Genomic DNA, 23792 nt, shown 5'->3' on the forward strand with positions numbered 1-23792 from the left:
CATCATATTTCAGTGTTTAAGTCCACTGGCAAAGCAGCTGTATTCAACGAGTAACTGCTAAAATAACATGTAACAACTTCTTTGAACCTTTGTTAATAAATAGCAATAATCAGTACTTGATAATTGTGAAAGCTCAAGTGTGTGGTGGTGGTGGTGGTGGTGGCTGTCTGGGCAAAGCATGGCATGGCCACACTCTCACAGCGGTCAGGATGAAAGAAAAAGGGAGTGGGGCTGGTCAAAGGGGATCAGTAGAGACACAATGGCAAAATGAAACTTAAAAAATCATTCATTTTCTTTTATAGCCCAAAATCTCAGCAGTTAACTACACTAAAAATGGCAAAAAATGAATTATTTGAATAACTATGCAAATATGAATTTAATTTAACTACCAGCAAGCTACTGCAAAATATAGTGAAACTACAGTTTATTTACATGCACTCCCCCCAGCACTGTGCATGGCACAGTAATGTTCAGGCATTCAAAGCACCAGGTTAAGGTTAGACCTTGTAAACAGAACCTGTTTACTTCATACACATTTTACCAAGACCAAGAGCTTATTCAAACGTGTCGGTGAAGATTCTCTGTCATCAAGGTCATGGTAATCTTCAGTGTCACTTTTTGTAATGCACATAGGTGGTGGTCACAAGGTTAATGCAACAGATGCACTTTGGATAAAGGTTAGAATAAGATCTTAAGTGCTATATAGACAACTGGCCTTGCTTGAGTTTCTCCATCCAACAGGCCTCTTCAGTTTGGTCTGGTGCAGAGTTGCAGGCTGTAAACTCTGAGTAGGTGTGAGCCCTTACTAGGGTTGGGAATCTCTCTGTGATAGACGATTATACGTATCTAGATACACGGGTTACGATACGATTCAAAAACAATATATTTTTAATACAGAACGATTCGATACGATTCGATACAGTGTAGGAATGATATGATTCGATTCGATGCGATTCGATACGATTCTACGGTTAACATTTGTTGATGCAGACATTAATCATACATTATAAAATAAAGAAGCCAATTCTATAAAAGTGACATTCTTACAGTATTTTCAAATTTGTAAAACATCACATCCCCAAGCATTGCTGCTGTATGGCACTGGCAAAAATAAAATGAAAAGACAAACAACAACAAAATCACATGTCAAATGTATGTATTTTTAGACATGGACCAAAAAAAGACTTGCTGAATGAACATCATTTTGTTGGATGGGATCAATATAAAAATGAGAAGAAGTTTTAAACTTTAAGTGAAGTGAACTTTAAGTAAAATTTAAGTGTTTTAAACCTACTTGTTGTGTTGTTTTTATGGTATTGTCTGTGTTTTTGTATGTATCTTATATGGACTTGAGTCTGGAATAAAGTTTATTATAACGCTGTACAATATAAACATAAAGCAGAATAAAATAATAACATGCAATGTAGGGGCAGAATCTGACATCTCCTGTTATTAGTTGATATCATGGACTGTGATGACTAGCAGCTTATCACTGACAGCATGTCAGACTATTTCTCTGTGTTTGCTACACTCTGTGTTTGTCATTTATAAAAAGATAAATCACTTTTCTATAATACATCAATGATATTTCAATGGAATAAATTACTTATTGACTTATTCATACTTCAAAAACAGCATCAATAAGTGATTAACATAGGGGGGATCAAAATAAAATAAATAAATAAAATAAAAATCAACCAGCCACCCTCCTCCCCTGACAAGTAAAGAACAGTCCCTAAAGTGCACTGAGGTTTGTGGAAATGTGAACGGCTTGTTTCTCCTCTGACACGTCACATACCTGTGTGCTGCCACGGCTCGGCTGTTCAGGTATTTCTGGGCAGTCATGACCCTGACGAAGACTTCTTGGACCTGGAGCCGGGCTTCTCGGTCGCTGGTAACGTAAGCCATTATCTTGCACCGCGGAGCACTATGGCCGCCGTATTTGACAGGAATACGTATTTCTGTCTGTGTCTGTGACCCCCGTTCAACCCACAACCGGCAGGATTCGCCTTTAGTTTCTGCTGCGGCTTGGCTGCTCCCTGGTTTATCCAACCAGCATTAGCTTCTGTTCCTCAACTCCACCGGTCAAGCTGGCGCTGATGTTTACATCCATTATCGTTGTCAGTAATGCCTGCTACGGAGCATGCCGCCGGCTCTCACATTGTTTTAGAGATGCAAACTGTTAAAGCCAGTCAACCGATTGCTAAGGATTCATCTAAGGATTCATGGCTGATTCGTATCGATTGAGGAGGCTGCTACCAACGCAGCCGTATCTCTCGCTTGTCAAACCGGATATCCGGTCGTATCGGTTAATCGTTCCCAACCCTAGCCTTTACAGAGTCATTAAGGTCACATGTGAGTCTTTGACCCAACCAGCCATCTTGTGTGTCGTTAGGGTTAGACGGGTCCAGGTGTGAGTGGGTGTTAAGTCATCTGGAGAGGGATCCTCCCAAGACTGCATTGTAAGTGGGTGATAAGTGGTGTAATGGCCTATGTAGGCCTCACACGTCACCTTAATGACTCTGAAACTCAGCGCTCACATGTGACTTCAACGACTCTGTAAGGGTTCACAACCACACAGAATTTAAAGCCTTATGTAGGCCTACATGGGCCACCTCTCACGCAAGAGTCCTACATAAGGCTACGACACCACTTATCACCCACATACAATACAGTTTTGGGTCTTCAAGAAACTCATGCAAGTCCAGTTGCCTATGATATAGCACCTAACATCTTGCTCTAACCTTAAGACAAAGTGCATCTGTTGCATAAACCTAGTGACCACCACTTGCGGGCATTACAAAAAATGACACACTCTCTACACTCAAAAAACACACCGCCACTGAATATAATCCAGGCAGCAATTACCTTTCCTTCATATTTGGGAAAACCTTCAGGAAAAACACATTATATAAACGTAATGGAAACTTTGGGGGTCGCCCACGGACATAAGAGTGGTATTGATTGTCTCATCTTACCCTCGCTCAGAGAGCCTATTTCCCAAACTGTCAAACTATTCCTGCTGCACTAACACTTGATAGTTGTGGTAATGTGCATTTCAGGGAGACGATCCATATGTCTGATGGGAACCCCAAAGTAAGAACCTGCCATTGAACGTTGCACAAAGTGTTTATGGTTGCCTGTCATTTAAATGCCATCTTGACTCGGTTTATTTATATCTTGATCATTCCATGCGTGAGTGTGTGTGTATGTGTGCGAGAGTGAGAGCTACCATGATGACAGCCAATTAATTCAGCTCTTGGGGACTCGGCGAGGAGAAACAGTGACTCGCGGGCCGCATTAGTCATGCAGTATGGCAGCACTGGCATCAGGGAGCTCTCATACACTTTAAAGGTGACTCTGTGTGTGTGTGTGTGTGTGTGTGTGTGTGTGTATGTGTGTGTGTGTGTGCCCACATTTGTTGTTTGCCTCTACTGCTATCCTGTCATCCCTCCCTCACCCGTGGGGGCCCAGCATGAAACAGCCTCATGACTTAAGGATACCGTCGGCAGCGTTGAGTGCAGCCCGAGAAGCTGAGTGTCAAACTTCCAACAAAGCATTTAACAAGCACAACAGTGCACAGTGCTAACAGCTCGTTCAAAGACTATCGCAGAGTTTACCCCCTACAAGCACACAAACAAACAACTTTATTATGGTTGATGTAATGCTGAGTCAAAAGGGAAGTTTTTCCCTTTTTTTTATTTTAGGTGCTCTGCAGAAAGCAGCAGTGTAGTGATATAATGATCACCATGAAGCGGGTCACAAGTCTGTGTACAAGTAATTAAAGGCTCAACTGTATGCCCGCTGTTATGAATGTGACTTGTCTACGCAGAATAGCAAGGGTGTTCAGGAAGGAATCTGCACTGAGACAAGGTGGGCAAAAGTGAAGGACAACCACATTCACACCCACACACGCGTTACTCTGCTCATTGAATACCTTTCATACTCATTATCCATCAATGCTGACCATGAACAGCCTGTGTAACAGCTTGAAACGTTCTATTTTAATGCCACAGCCCGTCACAGGTTATATATTAGCCATTCAGTTAATTCTGCAAACCTCAGTGTGTGATAGTCGCCAAACTGTGCGGTGTCAGAGCGTCTGCTTTATCTTCAAAAGTCAAGAGTGAGGGCATACTGTAGATGCTTGTCTGTGTTTCTTGTCTTCCAAGTGTGTAACACGACCTGCTGATGAGCTGTTGCACAGAATAAGTGAGTCATATATGTTTGTTTGTTTGTTTGTCTGCTGGCTGTATTATGCAGATATGAATGCATGTGCTTTGCCCATGTGTTAATGTTTGTCAATCAGTAATTATGTTCTAAAGGTGGTCGTGGTTGGAGATGCTTGTATTATGAAAAGATTTAGTCCATAGAAATAGAATGAATAGAAAGGACTTAATTAAACTGCTTGCTGTGGTCATTTGACTAGTATAAAAGAAAATGGCAATTGTTGTTAGTTGTTATGGCGACAACACGTCAGTGGGAGCGTAAAGTATGTCACACTCACTAGTTTGAGAAAAATACAGCTGTATACAGATCCAAGTTTCTGTCTTTCATCGCAACTAATCATCTTATCTAATCAAACTCGACAGAAACAAAATAAAACTCAAACCCAAAATCATCTTAGTTAGTTAGTCCACTGTTCCAAAAATCACCAGTTCTGGTCTAGTCAAAATAAACCCTTAATTCGCCGAGCTAGATGTGAGAAATATGTTGGCTGTACATGCTGTTTGTTCTCTCAGCTGCCAACTGAGCAGCGGCTCTCACTCCGTCTTCAGAGGCAGCTACAGTACATCATGTTTCCAAAAACATGAAATTAATGACAACAAAAGGAACAGGGAAATCACAGTTATGGTAATATTTTAAAAGTAACTAATTGCTTTTCTGAAAATGTAACATTACTACTCCAGTGCCCCTTTACTTGTATTGCAAAACCTGACCTCAGTGAGTTCACAGCTTGACGTAAGTCAGTTTATTAAGAACTTGATATGGAAGTTCTTTATCATAAACAACAAGCCGGAGGGATCAAAAGTAAATTTATATTAAGTCCTTTCACAGTTAAAACTAAATGTACTTCCTTTAAAACACTGAAAGTCTTTGAAGTTCTTTTGTTCTTCACACCGTCAGTGCCATACAATGCCAATGGACTAAGAATGATCAGAAATGATCATTGATGAACGGTACACATAATAATGGCGGCTTCTCTGACCATCCTACTATGTTGATTTTAATGGGAATATCTGCTCTCATTTATTTCTTTTACGTAGTCTTAGGGTGCTTTCACACCTGCCCTGTTTGGTTTGGTTCAGTCAAACTCAAGCTTGACCAGACCAAGATCTTCTTGGAGCGATGGTCTCGGCCCGGTTACAAATGAACTCTAGTGCGGTTCATTTGTGGTGAGAACGATTTCTGACCCCGATCCGAACCAACTGCAGTCGCAGTCAAGCTGTATGGTTTGCCTAAAATGAACAATGACAGCAATATAGTCCACGATGACCAGCGCTAAAATCAAATAGTCCACGATGACCAGCGCTAAAATCAACCTGCATAGTTGTCCCTCCATTGTGACATGAGAAAGTGTCGTTATTATCTTGCAGGTGTACTCTTCTTCAACGTTTTGTTAACTTCCTGGATTTTTCCGACATGGAAATTCTGACCAATCAAGAGCAGCTTTCTCTCGCAAGGCATTTTTTCTGGTCTGCTTGTAAATGCTGCAGACAGCCCTTTAAAAAGTGGAACTCCAATAACCCTTACTCCTTAATTAATGATTAAGTAACGTAACTTAGAAAGTACATGCTATTAATTGATTAATAAAGAGATCCTCCGCCGTCAAGTCCATCAAGTTTGGAGTTGTTTTGCTGATATATTGTTATTAAATAGATTAGTACAGATGCTCTACAGTCCCCCTGCAGATGTTGAGTGAAGTCCATTTGGAGGAGAAGAACTTGACAAGTTATAATGGATATGCACCTCCCAAAGAGCCCAACCTGACAACTTCAGTGTTCTTCTTGTTAGTGTCTTATTGCTGAATTAACCCATTATAAAATGATTTATAAGCCATTAATAAAGCCAACATGTCATAATGTATGCCTCACTAACACATTGTACAGAGGAGGGGTGAGTGTAAAGCAAAGACGTGGGTTAAAGGATGATAATTGTGGTGGTCTACAACTGCTGTCTTCGTGCCTGCAGCTTGATGATCCCCCGTTCTGCTATTGGAGGCGGGATGTCTCCATGAGAAACAAATGATGAGCAGGACCAGTAGGTGGCTGGTGTGTTGCCTCAGCCAATACCCGGCTTACAAAGGGCCATTAGCCAAGGTCTGTAGCTGACAGATGAAGGCCCCCTAATGGTGCAGAATCATGCTGTGATTTACAATCTTTATATTTAACCAGAGAGAGATTAATTATTGCCGGCAAATTGACAGGTCCAAGGAGGTGAGGGAGGTTTCTGACTGACATTGCCATTCCTCACAGCACTTCCTGCCAGAGGGCATTGCTCCTGACCTTGGGTTGCCAGGCATGTTGGGCACCCCGCCTCCTCTCAGCAACACCTCCCTGGTTTTTGCTTTAATAACCATCCTTTATTCTTTGCAGGGATGCCACTCACCTCTGGACGAGCTCATAGCCCGACAATGGTTGTCAAAGTAAAGCAAAGATTCACTGTCAAGTAGAATTCGCTTATGTTTTTGATCGTGGACGCTTTATTGTAGCCTTGTGTTCAAGCATGTGTGTAAGAATGACTGAGTGAGTGAGTGTGAGGGAAAACAAGTCTTGCCCAAAGCAAGAAAACAAAGGAGCCATGATTCCACTCTGTTTCCACCCTCCTGCTTTACTGATGCCCTGCAGATGTCCTCAGCCACATTTTATATCTAAAGTATTGTATCTTGTTTGAGCTTCTTTGTCATGTTCTGCACTGTGTTTGGGTTGCTATCTACTGTGTAATCCTTTATGTGGATGACAGGCTTGGCTCGGTCATTTCTTCGTGGTGTACATTTAACAATAGAATGCAAAATCGATTTTCTACTCTGTGGACAATAAAAAGCCAAATATGATTTGTTTAGGCTGTAAAGTAACAAAGGCCCCAACAGTCAGTATCGTGGGATCTCAGTCAAACCCAACAACAAACTAAAACTTGAGGCTGTAAAAGGCTCTGAGTTGACATTTGCACTGCTACTGCTTCTTGTATCGGACAAATTCTGTGGAAATGATCTTAAGGAAAAGATCTACATTTGGAAAAATACACTGCGTGTCGTTCCCTCTCTCTCTCTCCCTCTTTCACACTCGGCTTTCCTATCAATTAAAGGCAAAAATGCCCAAAAAATATCTTATAATATATATATATATATATATATATATATATATATATGGCTTGTTGTATGAAGCCGCAGCTGGTTAGCCTAGCTTAGCATAAAGACTGTAAACAAGCGGAAATGGCTAGCCTGACCCCACAACCTGGTCTCACTCTGAAGTCGTCGCACTCCAGTGCTTCGGCAGTGACTTGCGGTCACTGACGCAAAAAGTCGTCCCTTTACGTCAACATGATACACGGCTGGTCACCGTTAAAGTTGAACGGCGCTCGGGTGTCAGGGGGAAACACAGCTGGTGGGTGGGAGCAGTGGTGGATGGGTCCAACAGACACAGACTGGTGGAGAGTGGTGTTTGCATCCCTAAAGGCCAAACCCTGTTCTTTTTTCCTAAACTCAACCATGTGGGTTTGTTGTTTAAGGAGGAAAAAAATGGAAGGGACAAGCGTTTGTAGCTACAGTAGCTGCTGGTCTAATCTGTCATCTGTCAGTTGTTCATTATCAGAAATATAGGCCATAAGTACATGCAAAATGAAAATGCCCATATAAAGAGAAGTTCTCGACAGAGATTAAGGAGTGAAATATTATAAATCTGAGGCTAGTTTAACTAACTTCAGATCTGAAAGCTTTCACTCTTGACAGCTTGCCACCCATTAACGTTAGGGCCATTGATGTCTGTCTACACCTGTCAGCAATTCAAAAACTTTTAAATTTTGGAGGCCCATGTCCAATTTGCAGCGGTTGGGTACAGGCTCTTCAGATCTACAAGCCAAGTCATCAAGACAAAAATAAGATAGCTAATGTTATGCTAACTGAATGCTATTAGCATTCTGGCTATGAAAAATGGTGTAATTTTGGCGATTTTTAACATGCCTTTCAAACCTGCCAGTGTCAGTGCCAGGTTTTGGGGTTACAGGGGTGTTACAGTTAAAAAAACAAAAACAAAATACAGCCATTTAAAGCTGTATGTCCCTCACCTAAGCTAAATACCAACACATTCTCACTTAAACCTCATCACATATCAACATTTAGTCAATGACCTTCCACGTCCAGATACTACATGAAAGGTACCCTGGGTGCGTTGGTTGTTGGTGTTCTGGGACACCGCATCAAGTTATTCCTGTTACATGCATTGTCTTCTTTCAAAATACACTTCTGTTTTCACAGGGAATTTACCGTTTATATACAGTCTCTTTCAAAATGAATGCACTGCATCAGTAAACTACGCAAATTGACGTTTTCTTTTCTCCAACAACTAACACACGTGGTTGGGTTTGGGCAACAAAAACATGTAATTAAATTTAGAAAAAAAGAACAGGATTTGGCTTTATAATCTTACAGGATGCGAACACCGCCCCCCCGGGTGAAAGTCAGTGTTTGTTGGACCCATCCGCCACCAATCCCTCCCACTCTACTTGGGCTTTTGCCACCTTAACTTTCATTCTTGTTCCGCTGCTTTTCCCCCTGACGCCACCGAGCGCTGTTAAACTATAATGGCAACCAGCTGCGTATCATGCCAATGTTAAAGGACAGCTTTCTTCGTCAGTGTCTGACGCTGCAAGACCCTGCCCAACGCCGGATTTCGACGACATGGAGTGAGACTGGGTTAAGCACCCCCACCTCCATCAATAATACACTATTCCTAATAAAACTTTTGCCTAATCAAGCATAATAACTGGTATCTAGCAACATGAAACACATAACTTTAGCCCACCTTTGTGTCTAACTGTATACAGTTTGTGTTTTAAAACTTAATCACTGTGTAGTGTTTTGTGGTGATTTAGCTGTTCTTTTTGACACTAACAGCAAACTGCCAGCGGATGGCTCTCTTACTCTTATCCTTCCAAAATGGCAGACTCGCATTCCCATTCCCCATAACAAACCTCTCAGTAATTGACATACATATACATTTGTTTAATCCTTATTGTGATTTTAACTTCAGACAAAGTCAGGCTAGCTGTTTCCCCTCTACCCAGTCTTTGTGCTAGGCTAAGCTAGCCAGCTGCTGCCTCAGCTATTAGCCTTCTTATCTAACTCTTAGCAAGAAAGCAAATAAGTATGTTTACCAAAATGCCAACCTACTGTTTTGAAGAGTGGAACTTAAACAGGTAATTGTGCTAGTGGATGTTGTTTTTCTTCAAAAGTCACTTGAAGTAGAAGAAATCTAACACTCTCTCTTCTGAACAAGACAAGCCTTTGCAGAAAAGGTAGGCTACAGCATGTGTCTGCACTGATTTTCATAATGTTTCAGCATCTGGTTTGTGTTTGTGTCCAACCATTCAGGAAGTAAGTTTGATTTCTGTCAACAAGTTCATTCCACACACACACATACACACGCATGTCGGTCGGCAGTTAACATCAGCTTTGCCCGTCTGCCAGTTCACCCTCTGTCTCCAGCTGAATAAATCACACAATCACAATTCGACTTGTTATCTTCCACAAACGTGAATGCAGCAGGACTCTGACACAGGAATTCTCCTTTGAGGAAGAATAAAAAGACAACTTTGTGGTCTCTTTGAGGTTTCAGGAGAGTAAAAACACAATGTGGGCTACGACACGGGGAAATGGTCTGATTCACAACTGCTATCAGGCTGTCATTCAAAGTATCTGGGGAGAGTTGTTCATGTTGGCGAATGATTGAGCTATCACAGGAATAACGCGTGCTTTATACTTCCCATTCTATACAACAGCTTCCACCTCCCTTTGACTACACACTGCAGCTCAGTCTACCCCTCTTTCTGTCTCGACCCCTCACCTTTGCCTTACTAGTCTCATCCATCTCTGTTCGCTGCTACCCTATAGCCAAGAAGCTCACCTATGGTACTCTCCCCTGGCACCCTCACTTACACTTTGCAGACTGAGGATCACAATGAAGGACAAGGTGCTAATGATTTCCATTCAGTTTAGCCTCAGGGTTCGGGAATATACGTCCTGGATAAACCCTAAGATTTATGACATCAACATTTTATCTTCTTCTAAGAGAAAAAGGGCAGCGGGAATGGACGGGGAGTGTCATGCAGGAGCAACGACTACCTTTACTAATCCTCTGGCACCCCTACCAGCCCACATTACAGATGGAAATCACTGAAGGATTATAACGGCGAATCAGCTCCGCTCAGTTTAAGATGCCGTTCACCGCCAGCAGTCTCACCCCCACTCTACATTGCTTTCATTTCTCTCTTCCTACCACCCTCACATAACACCCCCCTCCATCTGAAGTCGGTGCCTTAAGAGGAGAGATCTCACCAATTCAAAGTGTCAGCATGAGAACAATTAGCAGGCAGGTGCAGAAAATTGTTCTTTTCAAAATGAAGGTTATTTATAGATGCCCTCTCACTGAGTCGGACTTGTTGCCTCATTGTCACCTCGTAGGCCTAAACACTTAAGGCTCTTTCCCTCTCTGGTTTTATCTCCTTCACACACACACACACACACACACACACACACACACACACGCGTGCCAGAAATACTCAAATACAGCTCAGACGCCCATAATTCAAAGCCACAAATATGAAGACAAAGCCTGTTGCTGCAAAACATCAGCTCAGATGTCAGATCAGACTGAGACATCAGTGATTCTCAATCCAATTACATTAATCGACCATAGAAAATCCATACTGAAGGTTGATGAACAATCTTTACTGCCAAATTACAGGGATGGCATGATTATAATTGAAGTTGGTTGTGGCTGTCACTATCTGTCTAATGAAATAATCTTGTTGAGCTAACCCTCGTGACCGTGATCATGACAGACATAATTATCAATCCCTTTTTCTAAATCTCGTGCTTTACTCCCCACATCATCCGACTCTCGATATGGAAATCGCTCAACTTGAGAAAGTTTCAAAAACATTTCTGCGTATAAAAGACAGGGGCGAAAGATCAAGTCAAAGACGATGACAAGAGGAAGATGTGAAGAGTCCAACATCTTTTCCAAGGCAGTCCTCTGACTTCACAGGCACTAAAGACATCGAAGGTCACACACTTTCAAAAGGATCACTTATTGAAAACAGCCTTGCGTGATTCGGCGATGTCCACATGGCTTCATAACAGCTCCCACTTTGTGCGGCACGTTTAATTCAGTCCGCAAGGTCACAGAGGTCAGAGGACAAAGTGTTGCTCATCTTAGCTGACTAACAGCCACATGCTGCTCTGTGTGCAGCTCGCCTCCAAACACAGAGCACTACTGCTCTCTACTGCCAGCTGCGGGACACTCCCCAGCTGAAACGGGGCTCTCTTCTCTTATCAGGGTTCATTTTATCAATGACAATGAAAATGACAGGAGAGACCTTCCTGTGTTTCACACCACAGAAACTTTTTGGTGGATCTTCTCCCTTTTTTTTTCCAAGAGGAAAGGTTTAGAGCTGCAGCTGCTGTGCTGAGGACACGAGCACATCTTGTCACGGCCCGTATCATGAGGGATGTAATCCCCAGTGAACTGAGAAAGGCCTTATTATGATAAGATACACATCTTAATCCTCACAGTAAATAGCTTTCTGATTGTTGACCATCGCTGAAGCCTCCAGAGATATCCCCTTCTCAGACAACTGTCTGCCTTCTGCAGGATTTCTGTCTGGCAGACACTTGGTAAATAACCCTATCAGCTCTTAAAGGATCATTTAGCTGGTTGGAGCTTGTTATTAGATTTCTATGATCCTAATGTGTGATTGAATTTTGATTGAAAAAAAGTCATAATTGAATACAATAGCCCTGATATTATATTCTAGTGACACAATTGTCTGTGGTAAGTATGTTGTGTTGTCTCCATCTGGTGGCATCTGGTGAATTTACAGGATTTTATTCCACGCGTGGCCTTTTTATGTCAACTCAGACACATACACACTCAGTGATTCCTCATATTATATTTGCAGATAGCATTTGCTAATACCTAACTGTTCACTGAAAGTTTTAGCTGTCAAATAACCTGTTCAAGTTTGCAACCTGAGCTCAGTGAATAAAATCCAGAAAACTGTATTAAAAAACTCTATGGAATAAAACAAGCAGCAGAGACATCAGTGGCATTATTCATTCATTCATTCATTTTCCATAATAGCTTATCCTGTTAGGGGTCGCTGGGTGGGCTGGAGCCTATCCCAGCAGTCACTGGGTGAGAGGCAGGGTACACCCTGGACAGGTCGCCAGACTATCACAGGGCTGACACATAGAGACAGACAACCATTCACACTCACATTCACACCTACGGACAATTTAGAGTCACCAGTTAATCTGCATGTCTTTGGACTGTGGGAGGAAGCTGGAGTACCCATGGAGAAACCCCATGCTGACATGGAGAGAGGGGCTCCCCCACCCTGGGATTTGAACCAGGAACCCTCTTACTGTTGTCGCCTGGTTAGCATTGTAGCATTGTCACATTGCCATCAGTGGCATTATTGTCTTCTAAATGTCACAAAAACTATATGATGAAAATTCAAGTGCATGAGCAACCAGAAAAAATTACATGTGTATGATGCAACAACGCGCCACTTTAGCATGTCCGCTCTGTGGTACCTTTTGAAGATGTAGTTTCTGTTGCACAGATCAAACGCAAATATGTTTATGATAATGTTAGTGCCTGGTTTCCATATATAGAGGCACAAAAATATTAGAAACACCTCCAACTTTTCATCCAATTCAATACAGCATCACCACAAACTACAGCTTCAATCTCCAGATGGCATCCTCACCTCTCTGACACAGTGTGAACAACAATATGACACAAAAAGTTTTACACAACTTTATTACAGGACTGTTTTATTGAGCTGCAAGACAATTTATAAAGGTTTCTACAGTCTGGTTCCACAGTAAATATGATATTATCTTGTATGTGTGAAGTGAAATCAACAACTTATATGGACCTGAGGCTACATGTTTTGGCACCTTCTAGTACAAGGAAAAATAGATTGTTCAATATATCAATATTTTTAGTTCTCTTATGTACTTGTCTGTGCATCACAACATCATGTAAAAACGTTATTACTAGCACAACAGCCTGAGCATCCATTACATATTGTAAGTGTTTATCCAGCGCTGACAGCTCTCAGAGCGCTCGATGCTCAAGTGTCTGGAAGCCTTTCTTCTTCTTTTGATGGACTGGGTCTTTACAGCCTACTCCATGCTCTCCTATCTGCCATATGCTGCGCTGGTACAAGAAAAGAGCTCTCTTGAAACTGCATTTTCAGTCTGCCATACATGAAGGAAAACACTAAAACAACCCTCTCATCTTTTAAGATTGATTAAGCTCTCTGAAAGTTTAGTTACTAGATTAGCAGTGAAGTCATTTCAACCCGAGGTACAAAACATAAAAACAGAGAAATATGTTTGTGCATTAATATTTTTATATATTGCATTATTGGGATATTATGACAGATACAGCAACATTTAAGCAGCAGCTTGAGTCTTACTAATCAGGTTTTGTTTCGTCTGTAAAAAAAAAAAAAAAATCAAACCTGAGAGGCAGGTCAAATATTTTGTTAATTAGATGTTATTCTGTAAAGTAGCTGTAGCTGTCAGATAAACATAATCATGGGGCAATTATGAGACAATGGGCCTCTGGGCACAGATATGCAAAAGCCCACAACCACCTCATCTACATGGGAGCAATATACACAGACTATGTGGCAGATTTGCATCTCTTCTTCATTGTTGTGCATCTTTTTGTGGTTTTGTATCTTTTTGTGATCATTTATTTTTCTTAATTGTGTGTCTCTTTGTTGTGATGCTGTATCTTTGAGGTACATTTGTGTCTCTTTGTGGTTGTTTTGCCCCTTTTGTAGTTATTTGTGACTCTTTGCATCTGTTTGTGGTCCTTAAGGGTCATTTCCTGGTCAGTGTATGTTAACTTGAGTGGCATTTTGCAGGTGAAGGCAGGTGGCCCCTGACACTTTGGGCCCCTGTGCCCATTGGGCCCTTTCAGTAATCCATCATCCATGAATGTTGCGAAGTAAAAAGTAAAATTTTTGACTCTGAAATGTATTCAGATAAAAGTATGGAGCTCATTTTTGCCACCTGCGACCATTTTTAATTTTTGTGACAAATATGGACGCTGGAAAATTGTAATGAAACGTTCAATATGTACTTTTTTTTGTTGAAAAATGTATTTATTTAGCTATTTCATTTTATTTTGGATTGTATTGGATTTATCTGGCTTTCGCTGTTCCTGAATGGGTGGGTGGGGTTGTCTTTTTGTCCTGTTGCTGTGTTTGTTGATGCTCTGTGCATCTTTATTGAATTATCAATAAAAAATACCTTCTTTTAAAAAAAGTATGGAGCTCCTGTAACTCAAAATTGTGTTTAAATACAGTTTGCAAATGATAGTTGTCTCTGATGTGAGGAAATTGTATCATTTTCCATACAGAAAATAAACTTTTAGTATTTTAAGTGTTAAGTGTTTGAACAAATAGACTTCTGCCAATATAAGAGGGCAATATAACAATAAATATTTTGGGATTCTTCAAATTATGTAACTTGTAGTAAGCAAAGTACAGATAGGAATATATTGTTTACTTAAAATAACTTAGTTTTTGTGAGACACGTGTCAGACAAAAGGTATCTGTTAACACCTGTGATCAGTGGTGCAGCTCTGACTTTGAAGCCCTGCTTTGTGGCTCCCGTCATGCTGAGTAAACCGCTGACCCCGCGAGCTCCGTCCGTCCCCGCGTCACGTGCTCAAACGACACCCTGCAGAGACGTGATTTCATGCATCCACCCATTTTCTTTCCACTCCATCAACTGTGCGGCTATTCTCGCGATGAAACAGGAGGTATGTTTACTGCTGGGAAACAGTGTTAATTAACATGGCGCAAAACTTGAAGTCATTTCAGGCCTGCGGACTCAGCAAAGTCCGCTCACTGTAACCACTTACTGTCCCTCTCTCAGAGTTCATCAATTAGCCTCCTACCACAGATTACATTGACTTAATGAACCGTTACTTTAACTAGAATATTACTTCCCCTTTTCCCAAATTAATGAGGCCGCTAATTGTCCTAATTTGCGTATGAAACCCCGGCATTTAGATTTCTCTCTTTGCTCAGGAGAGCCACCTCCGTAGCTCCGGGTGTGTGGGGATAATTACAGAGTAGACTGCTCCCAACATCAAGAGGCGCACTGTTCCTGGTGCACGATTGTGTGGAAAAAATGGAAACGCTGTATTGTTGCAAAATTAAGGAGTCTTTAATTAAAACACTGGAGAGGCACGAGGCAAAACGGTGGCTTACTGTATAGAGAGAAGTAAGATGGTGAGGGAAAACTGTGTTATTAAATTCGTGTCGACCTGTTTATATATTACTACACATTTAAACATGATAAAACGAATCTAAAAAAAGTATAGTAAGAGTTGGTTTATTGTGCACATAAGGAACAAACACAATAAAATTAAAATATATTTGACAAGGCCGTAGCCAGGGAGTCAACACTGGGGGGACCAAATCTGCCGGGGGTTCCCCCACCCCAGAAAAAACAAACTAAAAAATAAAAAATTGTATTTTGAACATGTACAGCTATAAAGTATACCATACAAATACGCAATAAATTAAAGCTACAACTGTCTACATAAATGACATGTGCAGCACAATATTAATGATTGACAATTTACTCTGACTTTACGTGAGATATGTGAAAAATATGAAACGAAACAGCGATAGCACCATTGTTGGTTGCTGGTGAATGCATGGCAATTTTAAAAGCCATATAGAGGCATTATGTTTTCGGGTTGTCCGTCCCATTCTCGTCAATGCATCATCTCAAGAACGCTTTGATGGAATTCTTCAAATTTGGCAAAAACTCTTGCACTCAACGATGAACTGGTTAAAATTTGGTGGTCGTAGGTTAAAGGTCAAGGTCCCTGTTACTCTGTCTGTCTCATTCGTTTGAACACAATATCTCAAGAACGCCTTGATGGAATTCTTCAATTTTGGCAAAAACGTCCACTTGGACTGACGATAAACTAATTAGAATTTGGTAGTTAAAGGTCACTGTGACCTTGCATCTGACTCCTTCCTGTGAATGCAATATCTCCAGGACACCTTAAGAGGATTTCTTTAAATTTGACTCAAACGTCCACTTGAACTGAAGAATAGACTAGAATTTGGTGGTCAAAGATCAAAGGTCAAAAGTCAAGTTCAGTGTGACCTTACCAAAAACGTGTTTTTGGCCATGACTCAAGAATTGTCAAGAATTTTGACAAAACCTCATATAATTAGGGAGTGATGAGATTTTACACCCAAAAGGTTAAAAGGTCAACTTCACTGTGATGTCATAATGTTCTGCTTAAAACACTTTTCTGGACGTTACTCAACGTCATATCTCAGGAACAGAGGGGGAAACATTTGGTCAGACACTGAATCGATGACACTAATCTTGAAACTATGCTGATTGTATAGATCTTTGTGTGGCCAGGGGAAGATGGGTGTGAAGCATCCATGTTTTCACAGACATGGATATAAACTGTAAGAGAAACTTGACTGGTGCACAGAGGCATACAACCGCAGGGCAGTATTTCTAGTATCAACATATTGTGGGGGACATTTTGAGCAGATCTGAATACAGGAGGGGATGTGTCCCAGACAAATCTATATTAGAATTACATCAAGGCAGGTGGTCCTGCTTGAATTGACTGTGTCCTTGGAAGACTGGATGGGAGAGGCGTTTAGGAGGATGAGGAGCTTGCCGGTGAATGCCAAAGTAATTGCTGGAAGACCCTATGCTACCCCATCGAGGTTGGCTGCTGAGGATTGCCAGCCAGTCCCACTACAGGGCCCTCATGTTGCTGGGGATCAGAGGACTGCACAGCAAGAGAGCCATCAGGAACATCACTGATGCTGCTGAGAGGGCATCAAGATGGCTGTGGATCAAAAGGAGATATCCATGGACCACAGTAGCTACCTAGAAACGGGCTGGAGTCTGATCAACACTAGCTGGGTCACCTGGGCGTGGGTGGATGATGCTGAAAGACCTGAAACGCCTGATGACCCCTGGTTACATCACTGCTTACTGTTAATTACTGTTACTGTTTATTGATGAAACTGCGTCTGGAAATTGTGTAATCTGACCTTTGGCCATTTTGGTTTTGTGGGTCCGTGACTTCCAAATAATATTGTAGGAAATTGTCCTGGAAATCACTATGGACACCAATTATGAGGGAATTTGAGACTGTGTTAAAGTGGTACACTTCCTATCAATGCATTCAAATTAACTCCTAGAATAATAGAAAGAATCAGCAGGTCAGTTGAGCTTTTTTAAGCAGACAAGCGTACAACTCAACATATGAAGACTATATTAATAAATGAAGCGTTACACAGGTTTAAATGGAGCAATCCTTTTGAGAGATTGCCATTTTCCCTCTTTAATTAGTACCAAATTATCTTTTTTTTTTTTGTCTGGGAAATGATGACAAAATTAAAAGGCCTGTAAAATATAAGTGGTATTGTAATTTCTGAAGCCTGTGTGGATTGTATGGACATATTGTTCTTCCTATAGGATATTATAATGTCTTGAACAGGTGGACAAAGAGACAGAGACACGACACATCAAACGAAATCTCTAAAAATTGAATTAATTATAGATCGCTTGGGCATGATTCCCAACTGTTCCCCAGGGATAATTGAGGAGCTTCTAAGGCATCCCCAGTGAAATGAGGACTGCTATAATTTCACTATTAGGCCTGCCTCATTTGCTAGAAATTAGAACAATGAGACAAGGCATTATTATTGGAACTACTCTGTCTCTCCATTATCAGCCCACGAGGAACCGACCAATCCCTGCTGCAAAGTAGACGCACAGTATTTTACGATGTTCAACTGCAACCAAACAGTGTGACTGGTTGAGAGGCATTAATTTGTACTCACCAGTTACTGCCACCCACAGTGTGTGCTCTAACAACTTTAATCAGAGTTAAATAGTAGCCACGGAGCATGTGTTGACACAAGAGGGTGCTGCTGTGGTTGGCTGGTTGGGTTTAGGGTTTAAATAGTTATGGGTCAAGATAAACTGTTGGGACCGTTGCCAGGTTCCATCACCAACGTCATCTGGCAGCTGCAGTCGTGGATGGCGCTCTGGTTGCCAAGCTGGTGACATATTGTGAAACCATTATTAGCTGTAAACTGAGTTGTGAGATTGCTGAGGCATTTTGTGCCAGGTTGGTTTGTTGTTTCGCATCATGGGACGTTCCATCGGACACTGTAGCCTCTCACTGAAAGTCTCTTCAAGGAGTTTACAAGGAGCACTCCAAGGCAATGAACACACAGGTCCTCACCGGGAACAAATTGATCCCACTTGTTTACATTCTGCTGCAGTCAGCAGTAGTTACAGCCTACCTGTTCCTGTTTATCATGAGACAGAGAGTCCAGGAGCCAGAAATCCATCTATGTGCCACTCTGAGAGTCTACAGGGTTTCACTCAGCAGTGTGTCCTCTGGTTATCTCCTGCCTCTTGGAACCGGGCCAACACTGTACTTTTTATTTCACTGAATTTGTTTGAGAGCCAATAGTTATAAGTTAAAGTTTCAGATTTAATATATTGTTTTTAAAATATGATGCATTGTCCAGATTTCTCCTTAGTCATTAGCTGAAGGTCCACACAGTTTAATACATTCGGTGTCATATTTGCATTTGGCCATGTCGTTGAGCTAGTTGTCCATTTATCACTCACTCTACAGCAGGAAACGGCACTTCAAAATAAAAGCTCTGTGCTGGAAATTCACTGTACTTAACCCACTTTTGGACACTCAAATGTTTGGAAGCGTGAAGCATTTATTTAATTAAAAAAATCTGCTGTTTTTCTGAATTAATTAAATAATTATTTCATCAGTTCAGACAAACAATAGCAGATTTTTTTCACGACAACTTTTCTCAGAATTTTGAGATGATAATTTGTAAGTCAGAAAAACTATCAAGTTAATGCAAATCTGCAATTTTTGCTATTATAAGTGTATACCTAAAGGTCTAGTGTTTGGGATTTAGTGGCATCTAGTGGTGACGTTGCAGATTGCAACCAACTGAAACTTCTCCCATGTGCCAAGTGTGTAGGACAGGGGTGTCCAAACTTTTTTGAATGGGGGCCAGATTAGATAACGTGAAAATATCTGAAGGGCCAGATCTTGCATCTTATTGGTTATTAAAAAAAAATCACATACAAATGAGACAAACACAATTATGTCATCTTTCGGTAAGAAAGTATGCAACTTTCCACCACTCCTGAATGCAGCAGCTTGCTGTTGACTTTATACGTCTATGCTATGGCCATGTCTGCTCCCTAGCAGGAAATGTCTGCTGTTAGAATGTTGCAGAGAAAAGTTGCAGTGGTGTGAACTGGACTTCGGAAGAGGACCCGTTACATATGTATGTATGTATGTATGCTCATTCTAAGGTAACAAAAACAAGATTAATCTTAGTTTTGAGTGATTATAAATGAATGAAAACCTTGTTATGGATATTATATTTAATTTCTGCCAATATGTCCCCCTAAATCTTACACACTGGAACTGGAAGTTGGCCTACATTTTGCTAATAATATTTTTCAGTATGAGTTTTCAATGCAGACTCAGATTTGTAATGGAGTATTTTTGCGTTGTATGGAAATAACTTACAGAAAGTTGCCTTCAACTCGCCAGTTGACAGTGATGTTGTTGCCCCCACCCCCCACCCCCTCGCCTGGTGGGACCCATCAGTCTCTCTCTTGCAGGAGGTCAATAGAAGTTGACCTCAGAAATGTTCCTCACACCTCCTCGGCCTCCGCTGCCACTCCCCCGCTCACGCCCAGCACCAGATGGGAAGTGTAGCCGCATTTTTAAAGCCAGCACGCAGGGTTGCAGGCTGTTGCGCTGGCAGTGGGGCTGAAGGAATGAAATATTCATGTCGCCCAAAAAATGAATGGACACCCCGGGAAGGAGAGCGTGCCGATTTATTCAACTAAGACCAGGCCTCATTAAACTGCTGGCAGCGAGGCAGGTCACGGTGATTTTCTTTACTAGTGTGCGACCCCGACTGTCACACACACATACACAAACACAGAAGAAGAGGAGAGAGGGCCACTGAATGCTAAATTTGTCCAAGTTGCCATCATCACAACATCTCAGATCTCCCACCGGACAGCTGAAGTGGTTCCTCTCATGTAATTGATGACCTAATGAGTGATTAGCTCTTGTGTCAGAGCAGTGAGCGTCAGTGTGAAAGCTGAGTTGTTGCTGCGCACGGCATATGGGAGACGTGGGTGACACTGGTTGTGACAGAGGTGTGTAGCTTGTGTTAGGTGCCAGGGGACACCAGCTGATAGGCACAGGGGCCACGTGACTGATCAAAATTAATTCATCTGACTTGATTTGATCAAGCCTAGGAAATAAAATCCTAATGTTACTACTACTACTACTACTACTAATAATAATAATGATAATAATAATAACAGCCTAATGGAACTTTTTGCATTATGACACAGGCCTATGCATGTTTTGATCCTCACTTCTCGCTAAATGATTCATAAATTGCCCTCAGACAACTTATCAGTTATCATGGCTGTGCTATAGACAGGTGTGTCTCAAGCCTTGCCTTCCACCTGTTCGTTTTATTATTCTTCTGCAAATAATCTGCGAAAGATTGTCCACCTTTTACTGTTTGTTTGAGAACAAACCTCAACGCTGCCAGATCCCTCAGGGGTCAGACCGAAGTGAAGGAGTCAGTTCCTTTGCTCATGAGAAAGATGCCCAAATTCATTTTCCATGGACTGGGATTGGCTGAGGTCTATATGGATGATCTTGTTGATGATGATGATGATGATGATAAGATCTTAAAGGTTTGTTCTTAATTGCACAACAAACTAAATTCATACAATATCTGATGAACTTTAAATGAATACTAAGCTTTAAAGAAAAAGTGTGTAGGATTTACGGGCATCTAGCTGTAAGGTTTGCAACCAGCTGAACTTTCTACCATGAGCCAAGCATGAACTCCCAGTTACAGTTGTTGTTATTGGGAGCCAAATTATCTGCAGAGGTCTCTTCCTCTCCAAAACAAATGGACCATGTGATTAAAACTGATAAAAACGCTGAATAAAGCAGTCTCACAAAACAAATCAGTACTGATAGGCACATTGCAGATGGGCTGCTAGCCTAACACCTGCTTATATGTGCTCATATTTTTTCTCCTATAACTTAACTCATTATCCAGACGTTCAGGAGGCTTTTACTAGGAGCCGAATTATCTGCAGAGGTCTTTTCCTCTCTAAAACAAACAGACCCAGTTAATTAAAGTGGTAAAGATGCTGAATAAAGCGGTTTCACATTAAAAATGAGTGTTTTTTCAATGCTGTTCGGCTTGTTGCAGAGGGGCTGCTAATTACGGTGGCTGATGAGAAAATGTAAATGGCTCTATCTGGAGCAAGTGTTTGGTTTGTCCATTCTGGGCTACTGTAGAAACAAATGGCACATGATAACAAGATAACACATGACAATTTTTATTTTCAGGTGATTATAAGCTAAGGAAAACAGACTTATTAAGTTATATTCAATTTCTGCCAAGACGCCCCACACACCTTTAAAATACCCTATAAAAATAATATATAATCTTATAAAAATAGAAATCACAAAATAATTGTGTAAATTAATTGTGTAGGTTGTTTAATTTACTAATAAACAGTTTGGGCATGTTAATTTATTTATTTCTGGAAAACCAAAATAATAAAGCCAGCAGCAGACATGCAGCTCAGACTTTCCTGAACAGCTTCATTAGACATCTTCTCCTAAACTTTTGAAACATATATGCCACGCTCTTAAATGATTAATACCGCGGCTCCCCTCTGTGCGAGCACAATAACAAGGTCGTGATTGAGTTACAAAGCACAATGGGAGAGAAAAAGTCGAGCTTTGTCTAATTGTTCGTTGACAGGGTCAGAGGGGATTGTGCGATTGGCTGCTGCCTCCTGAGGCTGCAGGGCTGTCAGGGCTGTTTGAGGAGCTGGGAGTGACACCAAGGTGACTGAGGGGAGGTGGTATAAATTGCTGGCGCGGTGCAAAGCACTCCAGAGACGAGGGCATCAGCCAGAGTCTTCTGTGTGACCTTTTCCCTGCCGTGCACGACCACAGGCCATTGCAGTGATGACTGCAAAAGCAGAGCTTTCAAGCTGGCCGGAGTACCCAGAGGACTTCAGCCTGCTGCAGCAGCGCAACCTTGCCCACATCAACTCCAAGACTTGGATTTCATCTAATTCAATCCATGCGTTCTCCAGGAGGGACGCGCACGGAGCTGCAGACTCTGGCCTCGCGCTGGAGAAACTTGTGCCAATGAGTAAACTTCCTGTGTGCCAGACTGCTGCAGGCGCCGCAGAGGCAGACTGTGACAGGGCAGCAGAGGGGGGAAAGCCGAGCCACTTTGGCCCGCAGAAACACAGGCGCGTCGCAGCCAACGCCAGAGAGAGGAGAAGGATGCACGGCCTCAATAAGGCGTTTGACGAGCTGAGGAGCGTCATCCCCTCCCTGGAAAACGAGAGAAAGTTGTCCAAGTACGACACCCTCCAAATGGCGCAGATTTACATCACTGAGCTGTCGGAGCTGCTGGCTGGTGTAGTTCACCCGGAGTGCAGGAGTCCCCGTCCAGCCGCTGCGGACAAGACCTCCAGGCGGAGTCTGATCCACTCTCTGCGGCCAGCGGACACTGTGCAGTCCCCGAACCCGCTGACCGGAGAACAGCGGGACCCCTCCGCCTCCGTCGGCCACCTCATAATATTCGGACCTACATCTGACTTGGGGTCAAATCAATCAGTGACTTCTTCCAACAGCAGTGATGGGGAATCTTCGCACCTCAGTGACATGGAGGAGAGTCTGAGTGGAAGACAGTAACACAAAACCACTGCAGTGTCTGTTAGAGACAGAACCAGGAGAACCAAATATCAGCTTGTAGAAACATTGATCATATCACATAGTCCTTTATTTTCTCCTGTCATTTGAAATAGTTTAGAAATTGCACTGTCAATGAGAAAAACTTACTGAAACCTTTTTTTCACCTTTTTTTTTTTTACTTCCTAAGGCCACAGAGGCCGTTTTAATGCACTTTAAGGTCTGAACCATCACTACAGACATTCCCAGTGTCAGTGACATTTGTCTAAATTAAAACAATTATTTTGATATTTATGTAAAGCTATGGGGTATTTTTATGATGATTGTTTTGCTACAATAAAGATATGCTTAAAACACCAGTGTGCATTTTGAGTTGTTTTGTGTATTTCATTTTGTTACATGTCAATATTTATACCATGTGAAGCAGACTGAAGCCTCCATGTTCAAAATGTTTTAGTCATTGCAAAACGGTTATACTGCTGTGTGACAAAACAAACGTACGCTCTTTACAAAGGGAAGTTAGGAGAGCAAACATAAAGCTAACTCCAAATCTGCTGTTCAACAATCAGGGCCGTAATCACATATTTAACATTGGGAGGGACCATTTTTAATCTACAGCAGGGGTGTCAAAGTCAAACTCATACAGCCCAGTTTGATCTCAAGTGGGCC

The 23792-nt window shown here is 41.7% G+C and overlaps 1 protein-coding gene across 1 annotated transcript; it reads left to right on the forward strand.

The window, feature by feature from the left end:
- The first annotated feature begins 22117 nt into the window (after window positions 1-22117).
- atoh1b (atonal bHLH transcription factor 1b) lies at window positions 22118-23482 on the forward strand. Its single transcript, XM_050042311.1, has one exon. The coding sequence runs from the start codon at window positions 22386-22388 to the stop codon at window positions 23124-23126; it is 741 nt and encodes a 246-aa protein (XP_049898268.1). The 5' UTR covers window positions 22118-22385; the 3' UTR covers window positions 23127-23482.
- The last annotated feature ends 310 nt before the right edge of the window (window positions 23483-23792 follow it).

The sequence above is a fragment of the Epinephelus moara genome, chromosome 4 (assembly GCF_006386435.1).
Source record: "Epinephelus moara isolate mb chromosome 4, YSFRI_EMoa_1.0, whole genome shotgun sequence".
Lineage (NCBI taxonomy): Eukaryota > Metazoa > Chordata > Actinopteri > Perciformes > Serranidae > Epinephelus > Epinephelus moara.